This window comes from Lolium rigidum, chromosome 2 (genome assembly GCF_022539505.1).
Source record: "Lolium rigidum isolate FL_2022 chromosome 2, APGP_CSIRO_Lrig_0.1, whole genome shotgun sequence".
Taxonomy (NCBI): Eukaryota; Viridiplantae; Streptophyta; class Magnoliopsida; order Poales; family Poaceae; genus Lolium; species Lolium rigidum.
This window is the reverse complement of record NC_061509.1, coordinates 85,213,716-85,229,913: the sequence shown is the minus strand read 5'-3', so window position 1 is coordinate 85,229,913 and position 16,198 is coordinate 85,213,716. Positions and strand designations below refer to the sequence as shown.

General features: G+C 44.1%; 1 protein-coding gene and 1 non-coding gene across 2 annotated transcripts; both read right to left on the bottom strand.

The window, feature by feature from the left end:
- Window positions 1–5,230: 5,230 nt before the first annotated feature.
- TRNAG-GCC lies at window positions 5,231–5,301 on the bottom strand. Its single transcript has one exon. It is a non-coding gene; the product is annotated as a tRNA-Gly (tRNA).
- Window positions 5,302–5,658: 357 nt separating this feature from the next.
- On the bottom strand, window positions 5,659–6,734 carry LOC124686854 (syntaxin-124-like). Its single transcript, XM_047220741.1, has 2 exons — window positions 6,238–6,734; window positions 5,659–6,147 (listed from the first exon to the last, which is right to left on the bottom strand). Exons 1-2 carry the CDS (start codon window positions 6,673–6,675, stop codon window positions 5,659–5,661), a joined length of 927 nt encoding a protein of 308 aa, XP_047076697.1. The 5' UTR covers window positions 6,676–6,734.
- Window positions 6,735–16,198: the final 9,464 nt, after the last annotated feature.

Sequence of the window (16,198 nt, the reverse complement as noted above, 5' to 3'; positions counted from 1 at the left end):
TCAATGAGTTGATTACACTCACTTGGTTTGCGATTTGCAAAAGAAGTGGCATGGTGAAATTCCTATAACCAACTCACTCAATCAGACAAAATGCATTTGATTCCAAAGCAAGTTTAATAGAACTTTACATTTTGAGCGAGACCAAATTCATTACAGTAGATAAAGCTAGATAAGGGTTATCGCAACAAATTTGAAACCGTAGAAGAGGGTGTGTGTGAATTTTTGATATCGATAAGGGTTAACCGGAAATTGATTGAAATTTGTTGATTGGGCAGAAAGCCATCTCAACTCGCAAGTGTGTCCGAACGATAAGCTGGAGGATCTAGAGCCGATAATACATGTAACAAAAACATAAAACACCATAGCCTTTTCGGTGTCACCCTTGTGGGCCATATACGGACATGAATATAGTCATGGAACATTTTTTCGTACACCATCATCTTCATTGTCGCGGCAGACATAAAGACTAGACATGGTACTCCCTTTGATCTAATTTAATTTAGTTCAATCGAACCATTGGTAGCTCATTTGTCTTGTGTTCATGCATTAACTAAAACGGAATGGAGGTAGTAGAAATTAAAACTGTAATTCAACTTCACATATGGTTTCCTCCACCTTCCGGTGTTGGAGCTAGGGATGCTAGCGGAAACACCGGAGGAAAACCTCTTTTTTTCGAATAAACTGCATTACTCAGGTATTACAATATCTTTGCAAGTGTCAGCTAAACCATCTGGGCCAGAGGCTAACCACACTTCCGTTCGGCCATTCATCCTAGCAAAATTTGCCAAAAAAATGGCTACTAATGTTCTGAGCTCTCTTTACATGAGTAATACAGGTATGACGGTCCTTCAACAAGGTCTTCACATCTTCAACTATGGTCGCATTAACTGAACGATCCATGTGATTATTTTGGAGCAGCTTAACTATCTCGAAACAATCAGTCTCAAAGATAATGGGTTGAGTACAACAATTTAGTGCCAGCACTAGTCCTTCCTTTGCCGCACATAATTCAGATTCAAGGGCATCTCTGCAATTGTACAATTGACGGCAAGCCGAAGCAATAATATCTCCCTGGAGGAAAACCTAGCTAAGCTATTTTCTGCCGGCTAGGGTCGGTTGTGATGTTGACATTGATCCATGTGGATTAGAGAGTACGGGAATGGTCTAAAACATTGACTATGTATTATTTTTATTCAAACCAATCCAACCTCTCGCCGGTAGGAGGGTTTCCATTTTCTATTTAGGCTGTTTTTCAGTGTCCTCTTAGAGATGGTGAGGCGGCTTCTACATCTTAAAGTTAGAACAAGGTCCTCCCCTCCCTATCCTCGTATCGGTGGTGCGTCTAGCGCCAACAGAGTGCACGCAGAGTCATGTGCCAAGCGAATATATCGGGATCATGTTTCCTGATGTAATTTGAGGCCATTTTCTTCTATTTTACGGTTGTCATCATTGGCGATGATTGTTGTACTGGTGTGCTGATTCTTTAGGGCATTACCGCGACAATTTCCACGTCCATTATAACAACCTGTAATACGACAAGCTTTGTCCGCTCCGGTGATAAAGGGCGATGATGGCGGCACGTCTTCTGCTCATGCTAGTTTATGTAGTCATCTCTAGGTGGTGCAAATACCTATTTATAATTTTTATTTCTTTTTAATTATTTGTATGGTTATTGATGATTATTGATAGATCGGCTGAATTTTGGTAGTAAAGAAGTTTTACTATAGTGCGCGGATGAAATGAGATTGGATTTTGGTAAATGGGTGGAAAAGCCATCTCGACTATCAAGCATGGCAGGGAGCAACTGTTCTCTAAAATAGTGTTTGTCAACAACAAAGTTGATTCATGTGGCTGTATTCTATGGTTTTGGACTCTATTTTGTCTTTTTTTTGGATTGGGGCACAATTACTGAAAATAATAACCAACCCCGCCTATCCTCAACAAGGTTTAAAATAGCGCGCTATTTCTCCGCTAATACCACGCAATAGAATATTTGGAGGGTCTACGCTAAATTTCAGTAATTTTGCTCGCTATGGCGCTATTTGTGAAATAGCATGATATATCGTGCTAAAACTTCATAGCGTTAGTGCGGTATTTTTTCAACCTAAGTTGCTTTCACTTTTTCGTGGTGATGAACTACAATATGTTGGTTCCTTTTCTAGATTAGACCTTAATATCGCTAATGCTGATGATTCTTAATAAAGAATTTGTGTTATGTTGTTGCCTTGTGGAATACTGATGTTAGCCTTCTGAAAAATTAGAGATCTATTTGTTGTATGTGGTTATGTATGTATGATTCAGTCATTTTTTGGACTAAATATCCGACCTTTTTAGCGAAATTCTTTATTTTTAGATTATATTTAATATTTTTTCAAAACGCTATTTAAAATATAGCACGAAATTAGCACGATATAGCGTCCATAGAGTTTGAAGGAGTCCGACGCTATTTCATTTAGCACGCTATTTTAAACCTTGATCCTCAATTAGCAAACACATATTTTTTAAGTTTTTTAGGATTATTACAAATTTATAGAAAGTTTATAGTATTGAGTTAAAATTTAGTCATGCATCTTTTCATAGTAAAATTTTATGTTTTGTGAAAATAAGAACGCTGCACTTCAAATTTCAAAACTTACAGTATGAATGGATGATCGACATGATTGTATTCTCTATTTTTGTGAAAGACATACCACGTCTACAAATTAAGGTACTGTACGATTTACCCACAAGCTGGATGCAAATGACGCCGATGTGCCACATCCGGAAGCGCAAGCCCAGCAGGACGCCGGCGAGCGTAGCGCGCGGAGAAGGACCGCGGGAGGTTATCGGGCTCCCCGGCGGCGGCGCCATCGTCGAAGTTCTCCGTGTAGTCCTCGTGCCCGTACTGCTTCTTCGACGAGGACCGGCTCCGGCTCATCGCCTTCCCAACGAGCGGCATCCACAACGCGCGCACGAGTCCCGCGCCGCCTGTCCGGGCAGCAGGGACACGCCCGCTGAACTCCACCACCTCGCCGTCGTGGCCGTCACGGTGCCCAACCTTCCCGCCCAGTCGCACGCTCCCGAGCTTCCTTCGCGCCTCGCGACCACCGACGCATGGTGCGAAAGCGGCCGCCATGGCTGCCTGGACGGATCGCTGCCTCCGGAGCATGCCGGTCGTGAACGGAGCGTAGCCGCCGTAGGCATCGTCCAGTTCTGAGCAGTGGCGGACGCAGGAAAAACTTGGAGGGGGGGCACACCTCAAAATTTTTTTTTTTTGCACACCCCCTAAAATGTCAAAAACCTTTGCATAATGAAGTAATGAACAATATACAAGACAAATTCACTGCATTGGAGTTCAAATAGTTCAAAACATTACAATGGTCTTACATAATAGAATATTAGCATTTAGCAAGTTAGCAATTTAGCAATTTTATTTGTTACACACTTAATCATGTATACATTTGCAATTTATATACCAAACATATAATGCAGAGGCTAACATATAACCCAAACCAAACCAAACATATAACAGTTAACAGAGGCAGAGAGCTAGAGAGGCAGCGCCGCAGCGGGTCACCTGGTCGTCGGGACTCGGGCGTCGGCCACTTCGCGGGAAGAGCAGGGCCGCGGCCCACGGGGTAGAGCAGGGCGGCCGGTGGGAAGAGCGGCGCGGCGGCCAGGGCTAGGTGCTGCGGGCTGCGGCGTGACCGTGTGACAGTCATGCCGCGTGAGGGGCCGGCGGTCGACTCGAGGGCGGGCCTGCGGCGTGCGGCGGCGGTGCCGGGGCCGCGGCGGCAGTCGGTCGGGGGCTCGCCGGCTCGGGGCGGCGGCGGTCGGTCGGGGGCAACTGGGGCAGGGTCGCTGCGAATCGCGAGTTCGCGACCTGGGAGAAGGGCCCTGTCGCTTCGGTCGTGGTCTCATCTCCTCCAAATGGGCTAATTGGGCTTTTTCTTAGCGGGGGCTAATTTTTTTTCACGAATTCTGGGTGGGCCACGGCCCCCTCGGCCCCCCCGCTGCGTCCGCCCATGGTTCTGAGGTGTGCATCGGCAGGACCCAGCACGGCACGGCGGCGCAGCGGGCTGTCAGGATGGACGACTTTGGCGAGGGAGGAGCGTGATATATAGGACAGCGGTGTTTGCGTGGTGGCCGGTGGTTTTCGTGTTAGGAGGGACTGGTCAAGCGCGGGGTGCGGCGTGGCAGCGGCATGGAGATACGTACGTAGGTGCCGATCTCCTTATGGACGCAGCTGGCCGCTGGCAGCTTGGCGCCGCCGCCGGGAGCTGTGTTCAGCTGCCGTGATGCATTGCTGGTGTCTACCTGCTGGGAAGAATCAGCCGCTGACTGTTTTCGAGAGAGCTGAAGCTTTGGATATGTAGGACGTGGTCATTCTGAGACGTCAGAAAATGAAGCCGACGGTTCTGAACTTCAAGGTGCCACTTTGACTTCAACACAGGAAAGGGGATAAGTCGTAGATCGTGCCAAAGAAATAGGAAAAGTCGTAGTACATGGTTTCCATGTCTCCGTGAGCTAGAGAAAAGAGTGCCGTTTTCGCTTACTGCCGACTTTATCCACCAAGAACAGTCGCTGCTAGAGAAATTTTCGGTCCGCTCGGCCCTTGTCTCCGGCTGCCATTTTTTTTTTTCGAAAAATTCACCAACCTATTAATTAATCATCAACAGTAGCATAAGCTCAAAAAGTAAAGAAAAATTACAAATTATTACTCGGACCACCTAGCGGCGACTACATACACTAGCACTAGCCGAAGGCGCGCCGCTGTCCTCGTTCTTCCATCACTAGAGCCAGACAAAGCTTACCGTAATAGAGTTTGTTGTAGTAGACAGACGGAAAGTCAGTGTGAGACTTCGTTTTTTCCGGAGTTTTCTATTTTTCGTCAGTGTTTAGTAGAGGTCAACTGGTCATGTTTTTGCGAATAAAATTACCCAAGTTATCTTTTTTGGCGGCTTCATGAAGCTATAAAATATTGTGTTCTCACAAATCCGATTATTTAGATCCAGTGAGTTTATATTATTATGTCACGTTGTGTTGATAGTATTTTATGGAGTTATAACCATTTCTCTATATTAAGGTGGAGATTTTGTAGGAATCATCTCTCGCTTGGTTTTTGAAAAATCTGGATTACACTACATAGCTCATAGATTGTGCCCAAGAGATACGAAAAGTCATAACTATGAGCTATGCGTTTGCGTTGACAATACGGAATGGTGGCTAGGAGCAAAAAGTACAGAAAGAATGCACCAGCCGGGAATCGAACCCGGGTCTGTACCGTGGCAGGGTACTATTCTACCACTAGACCACTGGTGCTTGTATATTTATTTGCAAACTGTACGTAATATCAACGAAGTTTTTTTTTCAAGAACCATCACGATTCGCACCGCCCGCATGTTGTCTTTGCTGTACTGTACAGGGATGATGCAGGTAGTTGTGGCCACCACCACACAACATGACCTGCACGTTGCCTCATGGATCAATCGACAACGGTGGCGCACTTCTCCCACACAACCAGCTCAAGAGCAAATTAAATATAACAAGACAACAAATCTAAAGTAGTAAAACTTCTGATCTGATCTATAGAACGAATCTCCATCTCAATCCAAAGAACAAAACAATGCATCAAGAATTAACATGCAGCGCACAAGAACGAGCCGATCCAAAAAGGATCTATCTGCCGGCCAAGAGTTTGAGGTTGACGATGATGGGCAGCACGATGACGAGCACTAGCACGACGCCGGCGACGACGGCGATGCAGGCCCACTTTCGGTTGCTCTTCTGGTACACTTTGGCGGACTGGAGCTCCACGGTGCCCTTGTGCACGAAGGAGCTGGCGCGCGCGACGTGCGTCTCGATGTCGTTGAGCTGGTGGCCCTGCGCCTCCACCAGCGCCGCCATGTCCAGGAACACCTGGTGCAGCTCCAGCAGGCTGCGCTCGATGTCCTTCACGGCGTCGTGCCGCTCCTGGATCTCCGACAGCGTGCTCAGCACCTCCCCGCGCCCCTGGTCACGCTGGATCGCCTTCTGCAGGAACGTCTCGCTCTCCCCCGACGAGATGAGCGCCTCGATCTTGCTCTCCTCCGCGTGCTCGCCCGTCACCGTGTAGTACCGCCGCGCCACCGTCTCCTTGTACTCCGACGCCATCCGCGTCCGAAGACCCTGCACGCACGCACGCTCTCCGATCAGATTGGTTGACTCTGCGCGCCGCGAGGGGAGGGAACCAATCAAGAAAGCGAACGCAATGTTTACCTGGAAGTCGTCCATGAGGTCCTTGAGCTTCCTGCCGAGGCCGGAGACGACGGAGGAGCGGGTGCGGTCGGTGGAGGAGCCGGCGCCGCAGCCGGGGATCTTGCGGCTTGCCGCGTTCTGGCGGTCGAGGGCCTCGAGCTTGCCTTTGATGGCCTTGGCCCGGCGGAGGACCTGCTCGACCTCGCCGTCCATGCGGGCGCGGAGGGACTTGACGGCGCGGGCGTCGTGGGCGGTCTTGCTCTCTTCGTTCGCGGACTGCAGACGGCGGTGCATGCTCTCCAGGCCGCGGATGTCCTCCTTCACGACCTCCACGTCCTCGAAGAACTTGTCCAGGTTGACGCCCTGGCCGCCGACGCCGGACTCCATCTCGTCCAGCTCAACCTGCTGCTTCAGGTCGGCATACTTCTTGAACGAGCTCGACGAGAAGAGGTCGTTCATCTCGGAAACAATTCAGCAGAGACCTACTGTTAGCGCCGAGGGAGGAAGAACAGAATCGTTGTAGCGAGAAATCGAGCTAGCTATAGGGGAGGAGAGCAATGGCGCCGCCGCCCGGCCCGCTGGCTTATGGCCTTCTAAATTTCTCGATCGTGACACCAACCAACGCAGCGACGAGTGCAACACAGCATTACAAATTCTGGAGCAATGGCAGTGACAGAAAAGGGGGATGGAGAGAAGGGTGCCAATTGGCGGGGGAAGAAGAAGAAGACGGCCTCTGCAGAAGAGCTGGCAATGGCATCCGAGGGAATGGAAACGGACGTGCAGAGGTACAAGTCGGTCTGGGGTTGACTTGGTGTAGGGAACGCGCACAGAAGGCCAAAGTGTGTGGTGTGCACGGCTCTCCGCCGGATGCATCGCACCGTCGCACCACGTCCAAAACTATTTTCAACAATCTTGTCAAAATTTGGATGTATATAAATTAAATGTTACTAGTATTTAATATCTAGATACATCCAGATTTATACAAATCTCAGACAAATTTCATGAAACATCAGGAGTACATATATTTATAATAGAAATAATACATGGTAGAAATACATAAGTTATATATAGGGATCACAAAATGAAGTTTGAAAGAAATGAATAAATCTTCTAAATCTTTAAACTCTTTTTTCTTCCATGAATCAATCTTGTACTTTTCTTAAGGCAGCCGAACGTGATACCAAACCATAAACTTATAAACATCAACGAAAATTCTCCTATAATTTTAGTTTGAGTCGCAATGTTAAGGCTAAGTGCATGCGGACAATCATTAAAGTAGCCAATCAATATCGGCAAGAGTATCAACATAAGTATGTCAGGAAAAAACAACCGAACAACTTGGTAAACGTAACCGAGGGTACGAATCACCATTATCGAGGAAGTAGCATATGGGACAAATATTTCGAGGACAATCCTCATCGCGACAACCATGAGAAAAGATCAAAAACGATCTATCTGAAAGACCATACCTAAAGGAATTTAAACTTCGAGCGTCACCATTGATGTCAGGAAGGAGGTCTCGTCGTCGAATGAAGGATTGAAGATCACTTGTTATAGACGTTGCAATCTCCATTGACGCGGAGGCAAAAAGGAAGATGCTACCAAAACCGTAAGCTAACCTATTGAAAAAACTACTTTGATTTAGAAAATCACGCATAGATCGGGTTCCCAACCCCTCCCGACACCAGCAAGGCCGCCCGAAGGAGGGGGAACTTTATTGCTAGAGACCTACATACACCCATTGCGAGATGGATGTGTATCCAGAGTGCTTTTATTTAACTGATAATAATGTTATATCACGAATTACATCAGATAAAATAAAATCTCGAGGATCACCATCCCACTCATGGGTCTTCTTCGAGCTATAAGCAGATTTTTGAATTCGTGCTCTACTTCATTACCATTCCTTGTAGAATGATGGAAATACACCTCACTCATCTAACTGAATTTTAAGAATCATTCATCTAAGATCGCCACATACGGATTCTAGACTTCAATCGCGTCGTTACAACATTGGATAAGTTCGAGAGAGTCCGACTCGATTGATACCGTGGATCATCCAAATCTTTCTAGGAACTCCAGTCTCACACCAGGCGTAACACCTCCGATGTAGCCCCACTTGGCACATTTTCAAGAAGCAATACATTCCCCCTATCGCCTCACCTTTACAGTTGAAGGATCGCTTCTGCAGCCCGTAGCATCCACATGAAAATGAGGTATCCACGTTTAATTTATAAACTCCTTTCAATGGTTTCTCCCAGGTCGCACATGCCTCCTTTGCATTATGTTTGATTGCCCTAAAATTCGTCAAGGGATTAATAGCGAACACTGCGCTAGATGGAATAGAAATAGATCCACCCTTACCATTAGCCTTCGTTACCACCATATGTACCAACAACTCACTGCAATTTTCTCATGAAGTCCAAGATGGCCAAGAACATGAGATTTTTTATTCTGATCCCAACACAACAAATTCCGAGCGATCAACCAGTAAGGCTAGGTTAATAACCTCAACTTAAAACTGCAAAACCAAGGACTTCTCCTAAAATATCTACACAAATTTTACAATAAGGAAAACACTCCATGGGTTCACCTCTTATGGAACTCTTACTATACAGGGAAGGTACCTCATGCTATTACTCCTTCTGGCTCCTTTTGGTGGAAAGATGTATGCAAGCTCATGCCCATTTATAGATCTATTGCTTCACCTAACATTGGTAATGGGAGGACTGCTCTATTCTGGAAGGACAAGTGGTTGAATACAATATTGTCTGATGAATATCCCAGGGCTTTCTCATATGCCTTAACTGAAGACATCCCTGTGACAGAGTTTGTTTCTGCCACTTCACTTGCTGAAAACTTCAATCTCCATTTATCTCCAGAGGCATTACAAGAAGTACGACAGCTTCAGATAGATGCACAACATATTGATCTACAGCAGAATACACAAGATAAATGGGTTTATGAATGGAAATCTGATAAATATTCATCAAGGCTATATTATAAATATTGTTTCAGAGAGCTTAAACCGCACATATCTATACAATGGCTTTGGAAATCAAAAAGCATCCCAATGATGAAATTCTTTGGTTGGTTATTGCTCTCTGATAGAATCAATACAAGAAATATGCTCAGGAGAAGGAATTTTACTCTCAATACTGGATATAACTGTTTACTGTGTGACAACCCACTGATGACCCACAAGTATAGGGGATCGCAACAGTCTTCGAGGGAAGTATTACCAATTTATTGATTCGACACAAGGGGAGACAAAGAATACTTGAAAGCCTTAACGAATGGAGTTGTCAATTCAGCTGCACCTGGAAACAGACTTGCTCGCAAGAGTTTATAAGTAGTAACAGTTTTATAGCAGTAGCAGTAGTGATATAACAGCAGCAGAGTAACAAAGACAGCAATAGTGATTATAGTAAACAGCAGGATTAAAATACTGTAGGCACGGGGACGGATAACGGGCGTTGCATGGATGAGAGAAACTCATGTAACAATCATAGCAGGGCATTTGCAGATAATAAAACGGTATCCAAGTACTAATCAATCAATAGGCATGTGTTCCAATTATAGTCGTACGTGCTCGCAATGAGAAACTTGCACAACATCTTTTGTCCTACCAGCCGGTGGCAGCACGGGCCTCTAGGGAAACTACTCGGATATTAAGGTACTCCTTTTAATAGAGTACCGGAGCAAAGCATTAACACTCCGTGAACACATGTGATCCTCACGTCGCTACCATTCCCTCCGGTTGTCCCGATTTCGTCACTTCGGGGCCATTGGTTCCGGACAGCGACATGTGTATACAACTTGCGGGTAAGATCATAAACAACGAATATCTTCATGAATCAATAACATGTTCAGATCCGAGATCATGGCACTCGGGCCCTAGTGACAAGCATTAAGCATAACAAGTTGCAACAATATCATAAAAGTACCATCTACGGACACTAGGCACTATGCCCTAACAATCTTATGCTATTACATGATCAATCTCATCCAATCCCTACCATCCCCTTCGGCCTACAGCGGGGGAATTACTCACACATGGATGGGGGAAACATGGCTGGTTGATGGAGAGGCGTTGGCGGTGATGGCGGTGATGATCTCCTCCAATTCCCCGTCCCGGCGGAGTGCCAGAACGGAGACTTCTGGCTCCCGCGACGGAGTTTCGCGATGTGGCAGCGTTCTGGAGGGTTTCTGGCGACTTCGACTTTTTTTCGTGCGTTTTTAGGTCGAGGCGAATAAGTAGTCCGAAGGAGGGCGTCGGAGGCCAGCCGAGGGGGCCACACCACATGGCCGCGCGGGCCCCCCCTGGGCCGCGCCGCCCTATGGTGTGGGGCCCTCGGGCCTCCACTTGATTTGTCCTTCTGGCTCCCCCGTATTCGGGAAAATAGGGCCTTTCGTCAAAATCCCGAGGTTTTTCCCGAAAGTTGGATTTCTGCACAAAAACGAGACACTGAACAGTTCTGCTGAAAACAGCGTTAGTCCGTGTTAGTTGCATCCAAAATACACAAATTAGAGGTAAAACAATAGCAAAAGTGTTCGGGAAAGTAGATACGTTTTGGACGTATCAACTCCCCCAAGCTTAGCTTATTGCTTGTCCTCAAGCAATTCAGTTAACAACTGAGCGATAAAAGAACTTTCACGAACACATTTGTTCATATGATGTATATATTCTCATGATATGGCTAATACTTAAGCAGTTCATAATAAGGTACATGCAAATAAGATCATCTAACAACTATGTTAATCATGAAGAGGTACCACCAATTAATAATAAGCATCATGAATCATGTATATAAGCAGAATTGCAATGTTCATAAGAGAGTATGATAAAGTGGTATCTCGCTTGCCTGTATTTGATTGGCAAAACATAAATGCCCGGGCACCTCTGGAGTTCATAGAAAGACTAGAAGTAGTGATTGTCAAAGATAAAAGCATCAAAGTTATACCGCAATCAATCATATTTTGAGACAAGCATATTATACTAAGAATGACAGTTGTGCTCTCAAGAAAGTGCTCAAAGAAAGAATGGAGACACAACATAAAAGTAAAAGATTGACCCTTCGCAGAGGGAAGCAGGGATTAACATGCGCTAGAGCTTTTCATTTGTAAAGCGAGAGTAAAATTATTTTGAGAGGTGTTTGTTGTTGTCAACGAATGGTAATGGGTACACCAACTACCTCGCCAACCGGACTTTCAAGAGCGGCTCCCATGAATTATTTGCATGTTTATGTGGCACTCCTTCCAACCTTTCTTGCACAAACCATGGCTAACCGAATCCTCGGGTGCTCGCCAACAATCACATACCGTGAAGGAGTGCCTTTTAGTTTAGTTTTATTATGATGATGACACTCCCCCAACCTTTGCTTACACAAGCCATGGCTAACCGAATCCTTCGGGTGCCGTCCAACAATCACAAACCATGGAGGAGTGTCTATTTAAGTTAATTAATTCGGGACTGGGAATCCCATTGCCAGCTCTTTTTGCAAAATTATTGGATAAGCGGATGTGCCACTATTCCATATGAGAGTCCGTCAAAAGTAAATGACAAGGTTGAAAGCTAAACACCACATACTTCCTCATGAGCTATGAAACATTAACACAAATTAAGAAGCATTTTGAAGGTTTTAAAGGTAGCGCATGAGAATTTACTTGGAATGGTTTGAAATGCCATGCATAGGTATTTATGGTGGACACTCTGGAATAACTTGGTTTTCATGTGTTTGGAGGCACGAGCAGCGTTCCCGCTCAGTACAAGTGAAGGCTAGCAAAAAGACTAGGGAGCGACAAATCAAGAGAGCAAGTAATCGTCATAATCATGCTTGCGGCAAAATAAATTAACCGAGGCATAAAAGTGATACAAGAACTACGAAGCAATGTAAATCATTGAGGCTTAATTGACTCTTGTTCAGTCATATGCATGCGTGAGCATGTGCCAAGTCGATATAAATGAATTATTCGAGAGGAGGATACCACAATGCCATACTTACTTATGAATAAAACAATGCAAGCAAACATCCATGACATGCTACTCATATTAATAGATTGGAGCTAATCATGAGAGATCATGAACTACTAGACTTTCTTAAATAACATATACCTCACAGGAACCAACTAAGCATGCTCACATGGATGAGTATATGTACAAAAATGAAAACAAATAGAGTTCATACCAGCCTCTCACCACAATCAGATTGTCGCAGATCGTCATTATTGCCTTTTCACTTGTGTCGCTTGGATAATATGAAATGAAAACCACGCTCCAGCCACCGAAGACCATCGAACTCATAATGAACTTTACAAACCAAAGAAGAACAGCAAATATTTTTGGTGTTTTCGAATTTGAGAACAAGAACAAAAGGAAACAAGCAAACAAAGCAAAATCTTTTTGGGTTTTCTTATAGCAAACTAGCAATAGCAAATAAAGCGAAACAAATGCAAGAAACCAAGATAAACAAATGGTGAAGAGAAACAACAGAAATATTTTTGGTCTTTTTGTGTTTTGGGAAAGAAACAAAGTGGAAACAAGAAATAGCAAACTAAAAGAAACACGAGAAAAGCGAGATGGCAGAAATCTGCCAAAACCTGACAACAGTACAGAAATCGATTTTTACAAAAATCTTACGTTGCTCAGTTCAAAAAGTGTTCAACTAATGAAAGTTAGATAATAACCTGGGGAACATGCACAAAAATTGGCTTCGCAAAATACTGTTCTGGCTGTGCGCACGAATTTTTACGGTAACAGCCCAGAATCTGTTTTCAGGCAGCACTTCCCCAAATATCATCTTCCTCTCATTAGAAAACCACTCAAACAAACTAAACAAGTATATACAAGTATCCAGAAACCATAATATGCAAAGAATGAGTGATGCTGGTATACCTCCCCCCAAGCTTAGGCTTTTGGCCTAAGTGGAGTTCAATCCCATCGAGACCATGAGGTAGTATCTCCGTGGTACGATGAAGATGGATCATGTTCCGGGTATGTGCTAGAAGAAGCACCCGGATACGTGACGGTGTAATCGTAGGAGGGCTCGGCGTCCTCGGAGTCATGCTGCTGGTGGAAATCTTGTATCTTCATATGTTCATCCACCTCCTCCTTAGTGCGCGACCATGGTTGCCTGTCAATATCGAACAAACCTGGCTGGGGAAGAGGGATTTCTTTCTCATCCCCGTCAGCAAACAACATTCTATAGGCCATATTATCTAAAGTAGACTCGGTGGTAACAAATTGATGGCTTTTCATAGCAATGATATCAAGCCTCCTAGGGGTTAATGGCACATCATTAGGATCAATAGGAAGCTCTAAATGTGTTAAAATGCGCAGTGCAATAGTTCCTCCAAAAATAGGCCCCTTGGTAGACAAGCGGCGAGCAATAAGAGAACCAAGATGATGTATGTCCAGTAAGTGCAATATTCAAGAAAGCAAGATGGTAACTAGAAATATTGCTAGTGTTCTCCCTACCAAGTATGCTAGTGGCAACGTAATATGCAAAGTATTTAATGGCGGGGAGTTGAATGTTCCTTATCTTGCCCCGTCGAATGGTGCGACAGTCATCATTGGTGATCCCTCGATAAAGCTCCAACAAGTCCCGAGGGTTGTTATCGATCCTCCTTGCTTTACCTACAGGGGCAATATCCAATGCACGACAAAATTCTTCCAATTCCATAGTAACAGGAGTACCATAAATCTTGAATGCAACTGTCGGATTATATTCCGTGTTTTGGAACTTGAAGCTCTCGACAAAAATTTTGGTGAGCATGTGGTATTGCTCCCTTTCATCTCCAACGTAGGTGGTTAAGCCCGCCCTGTTGACAAGGGTGAAGAAATCATCCAATATCCCTGCATTTGTCAGAAAATCATAACATGGGAAGGATGAGGCATTAGGAGCCCCATTGTCCTCTTCGGGCGCGCGAAGCTAGGCGCGATGATGTCCTCATTGTACGACCGCCTAATTTGGGTGGCGGTCCTAGAAGGCCTCCCGGTGCTAGTTGTTCCTTTCTTGAACAATTCTCCAAATTTGAACTTCTTCATTTTCTGAAATTTTCAACAAACAATATAAAACTTGATTTGGTGACATATAATTGAGGAAAACTACCATAGGAACTTGCTAGAGTACTAATCATGCATCAAAACTAGTTTCTACCACTTAGAACAAGCATGCAAGCTCACTAAACATGTTACCTACAACAGCAAAATATTCAAGATATACTCAACCAAACAAAATTCTATTTGGATAATCGAAGGAGTTACATACCGGAGAGCAAATGTGCCAAATTTCAAACAGAAATCTGGGCTGAGCAAAGAGATCGAAAAATCCAGAGCTCTTGAGCAAAAACGCGAGTGAGAGAAAGTTGGTTCGAGTTTTTTCGGGAGAGAGAAGATGCTTGGGAGAAAGAGATGAGATAGTGGGGCAAGGAGGGGCCCACACCACATGGTGGCGCGCCCTCCTCCTTGGCCGCGCCGGCCTGTGGTGTGGCACCCTGTGGTGCCCCACGGGTCATCCTCCGGTGCTCCCAGTGCCTCGTCGAAAAATAGGACCAACGGTGTAATTTTCGCGAATTTTTGAAAACTTTGAAAAATGCACATTTTCTGGGTATTAAGTTTATTATTACTGGCCAGGAAAATTTTTGAAATCTCAAATCAACTAAGAAACTTTGCAAATTAAAAATGCTACAACAACTAAAGCAAGAGGGGGAAGAAAGAGATGTTGTTTACCTCCTCTATGCATATAAAAGGTATTTGTTAACAAGGTTGATCAAGTCTTGCCACGAAATAAATTTTACATAGCATATGAAGAAATAAACCTCAAATCAATCATGTTACCTTGAATTGTATTGATATGGATCCAATCACAAGAGTTTGATATTCTTCTTTAGGCTCATATAGAGGACAATCGATGGTTCCCACTTTGATAGTTCTCACATGAGAAATTGTATTAACTCCGCACGCTTTTTCAATCCTCTTGGGGAAATAGACGGTGTGTTCCTTATCATCAACATTGAAAGTAACCTTTCCTTTATTGCAATCAATAACAGCCCCTGCGGTGTTAAGAAAAGGTCTCCCAAGAATAATAGACATATTATCATCTTCGGGCATTTCCAACACAACAAAATCGGTTAATATCAAGCGAGTTATTAGTAACTTGAACAGGAACATCCTCACATATACCAACAGGAATAGCAGTAGATTTATCAGCCATTTGCAAAGATATATCAGTAGGTATCAACTTATCTAAGTAAAGTCTCTTATAAAGAGAAAAAGGCATAACACTAACACCAGCGCCCAAGTCACATAGAGCAGTTTTAACATAATTATTCTTGATAGAACAAGGAATAGTAGGTATACCTGGGTCGCCCAACTTCTTTGGAACTTTGCCATTGAAAGAGTAATTAGCAAGCATAGTAGAAATTTCCTCATTGGGGATTTTCCTTTTGTTAGTAACAATATCTTTCATATACTTTGAATAAGGAGGCAATTTAATAGCATCAGTCAAAGGGATTTGCAAGAATAAAGGTTTCATCCAATCACAGAATTTATTATAGTGTTCTTCTTCCTTTGATTTTAGTTTCTTAGCAGGAAAAGGCATTTGCTTTTGCACCCAAGGTTCTCTTTCATTACCATGTTTCTCAGTAATAAAATCTTCTTTAGTATACTTTTTATTTTTAGCATGCTTTTCGGGTTCTTTTTCAACCTCTTCTTTATCGGAGTATCATTCTTATCATTATCTTTATCATGTTCATTACCACTTTCGAGTTTCAGCATCGAAATAGAAATACTATTAGGATCATTAGCAGGTTCGAGAGGATTCTACAACATTCTTATGTTTCGTTTTCTTTTTCTTAGATGGAGCACTAGTTTTAGTTTGTTGAGAATCTTGTTCAATTCTTTTGGGATGCCCTTCAGGATATAGAGGATCCTGGGTAGAGACACCACCTCTAGTTGTTACTTCATAAGCATGTTTTTCTT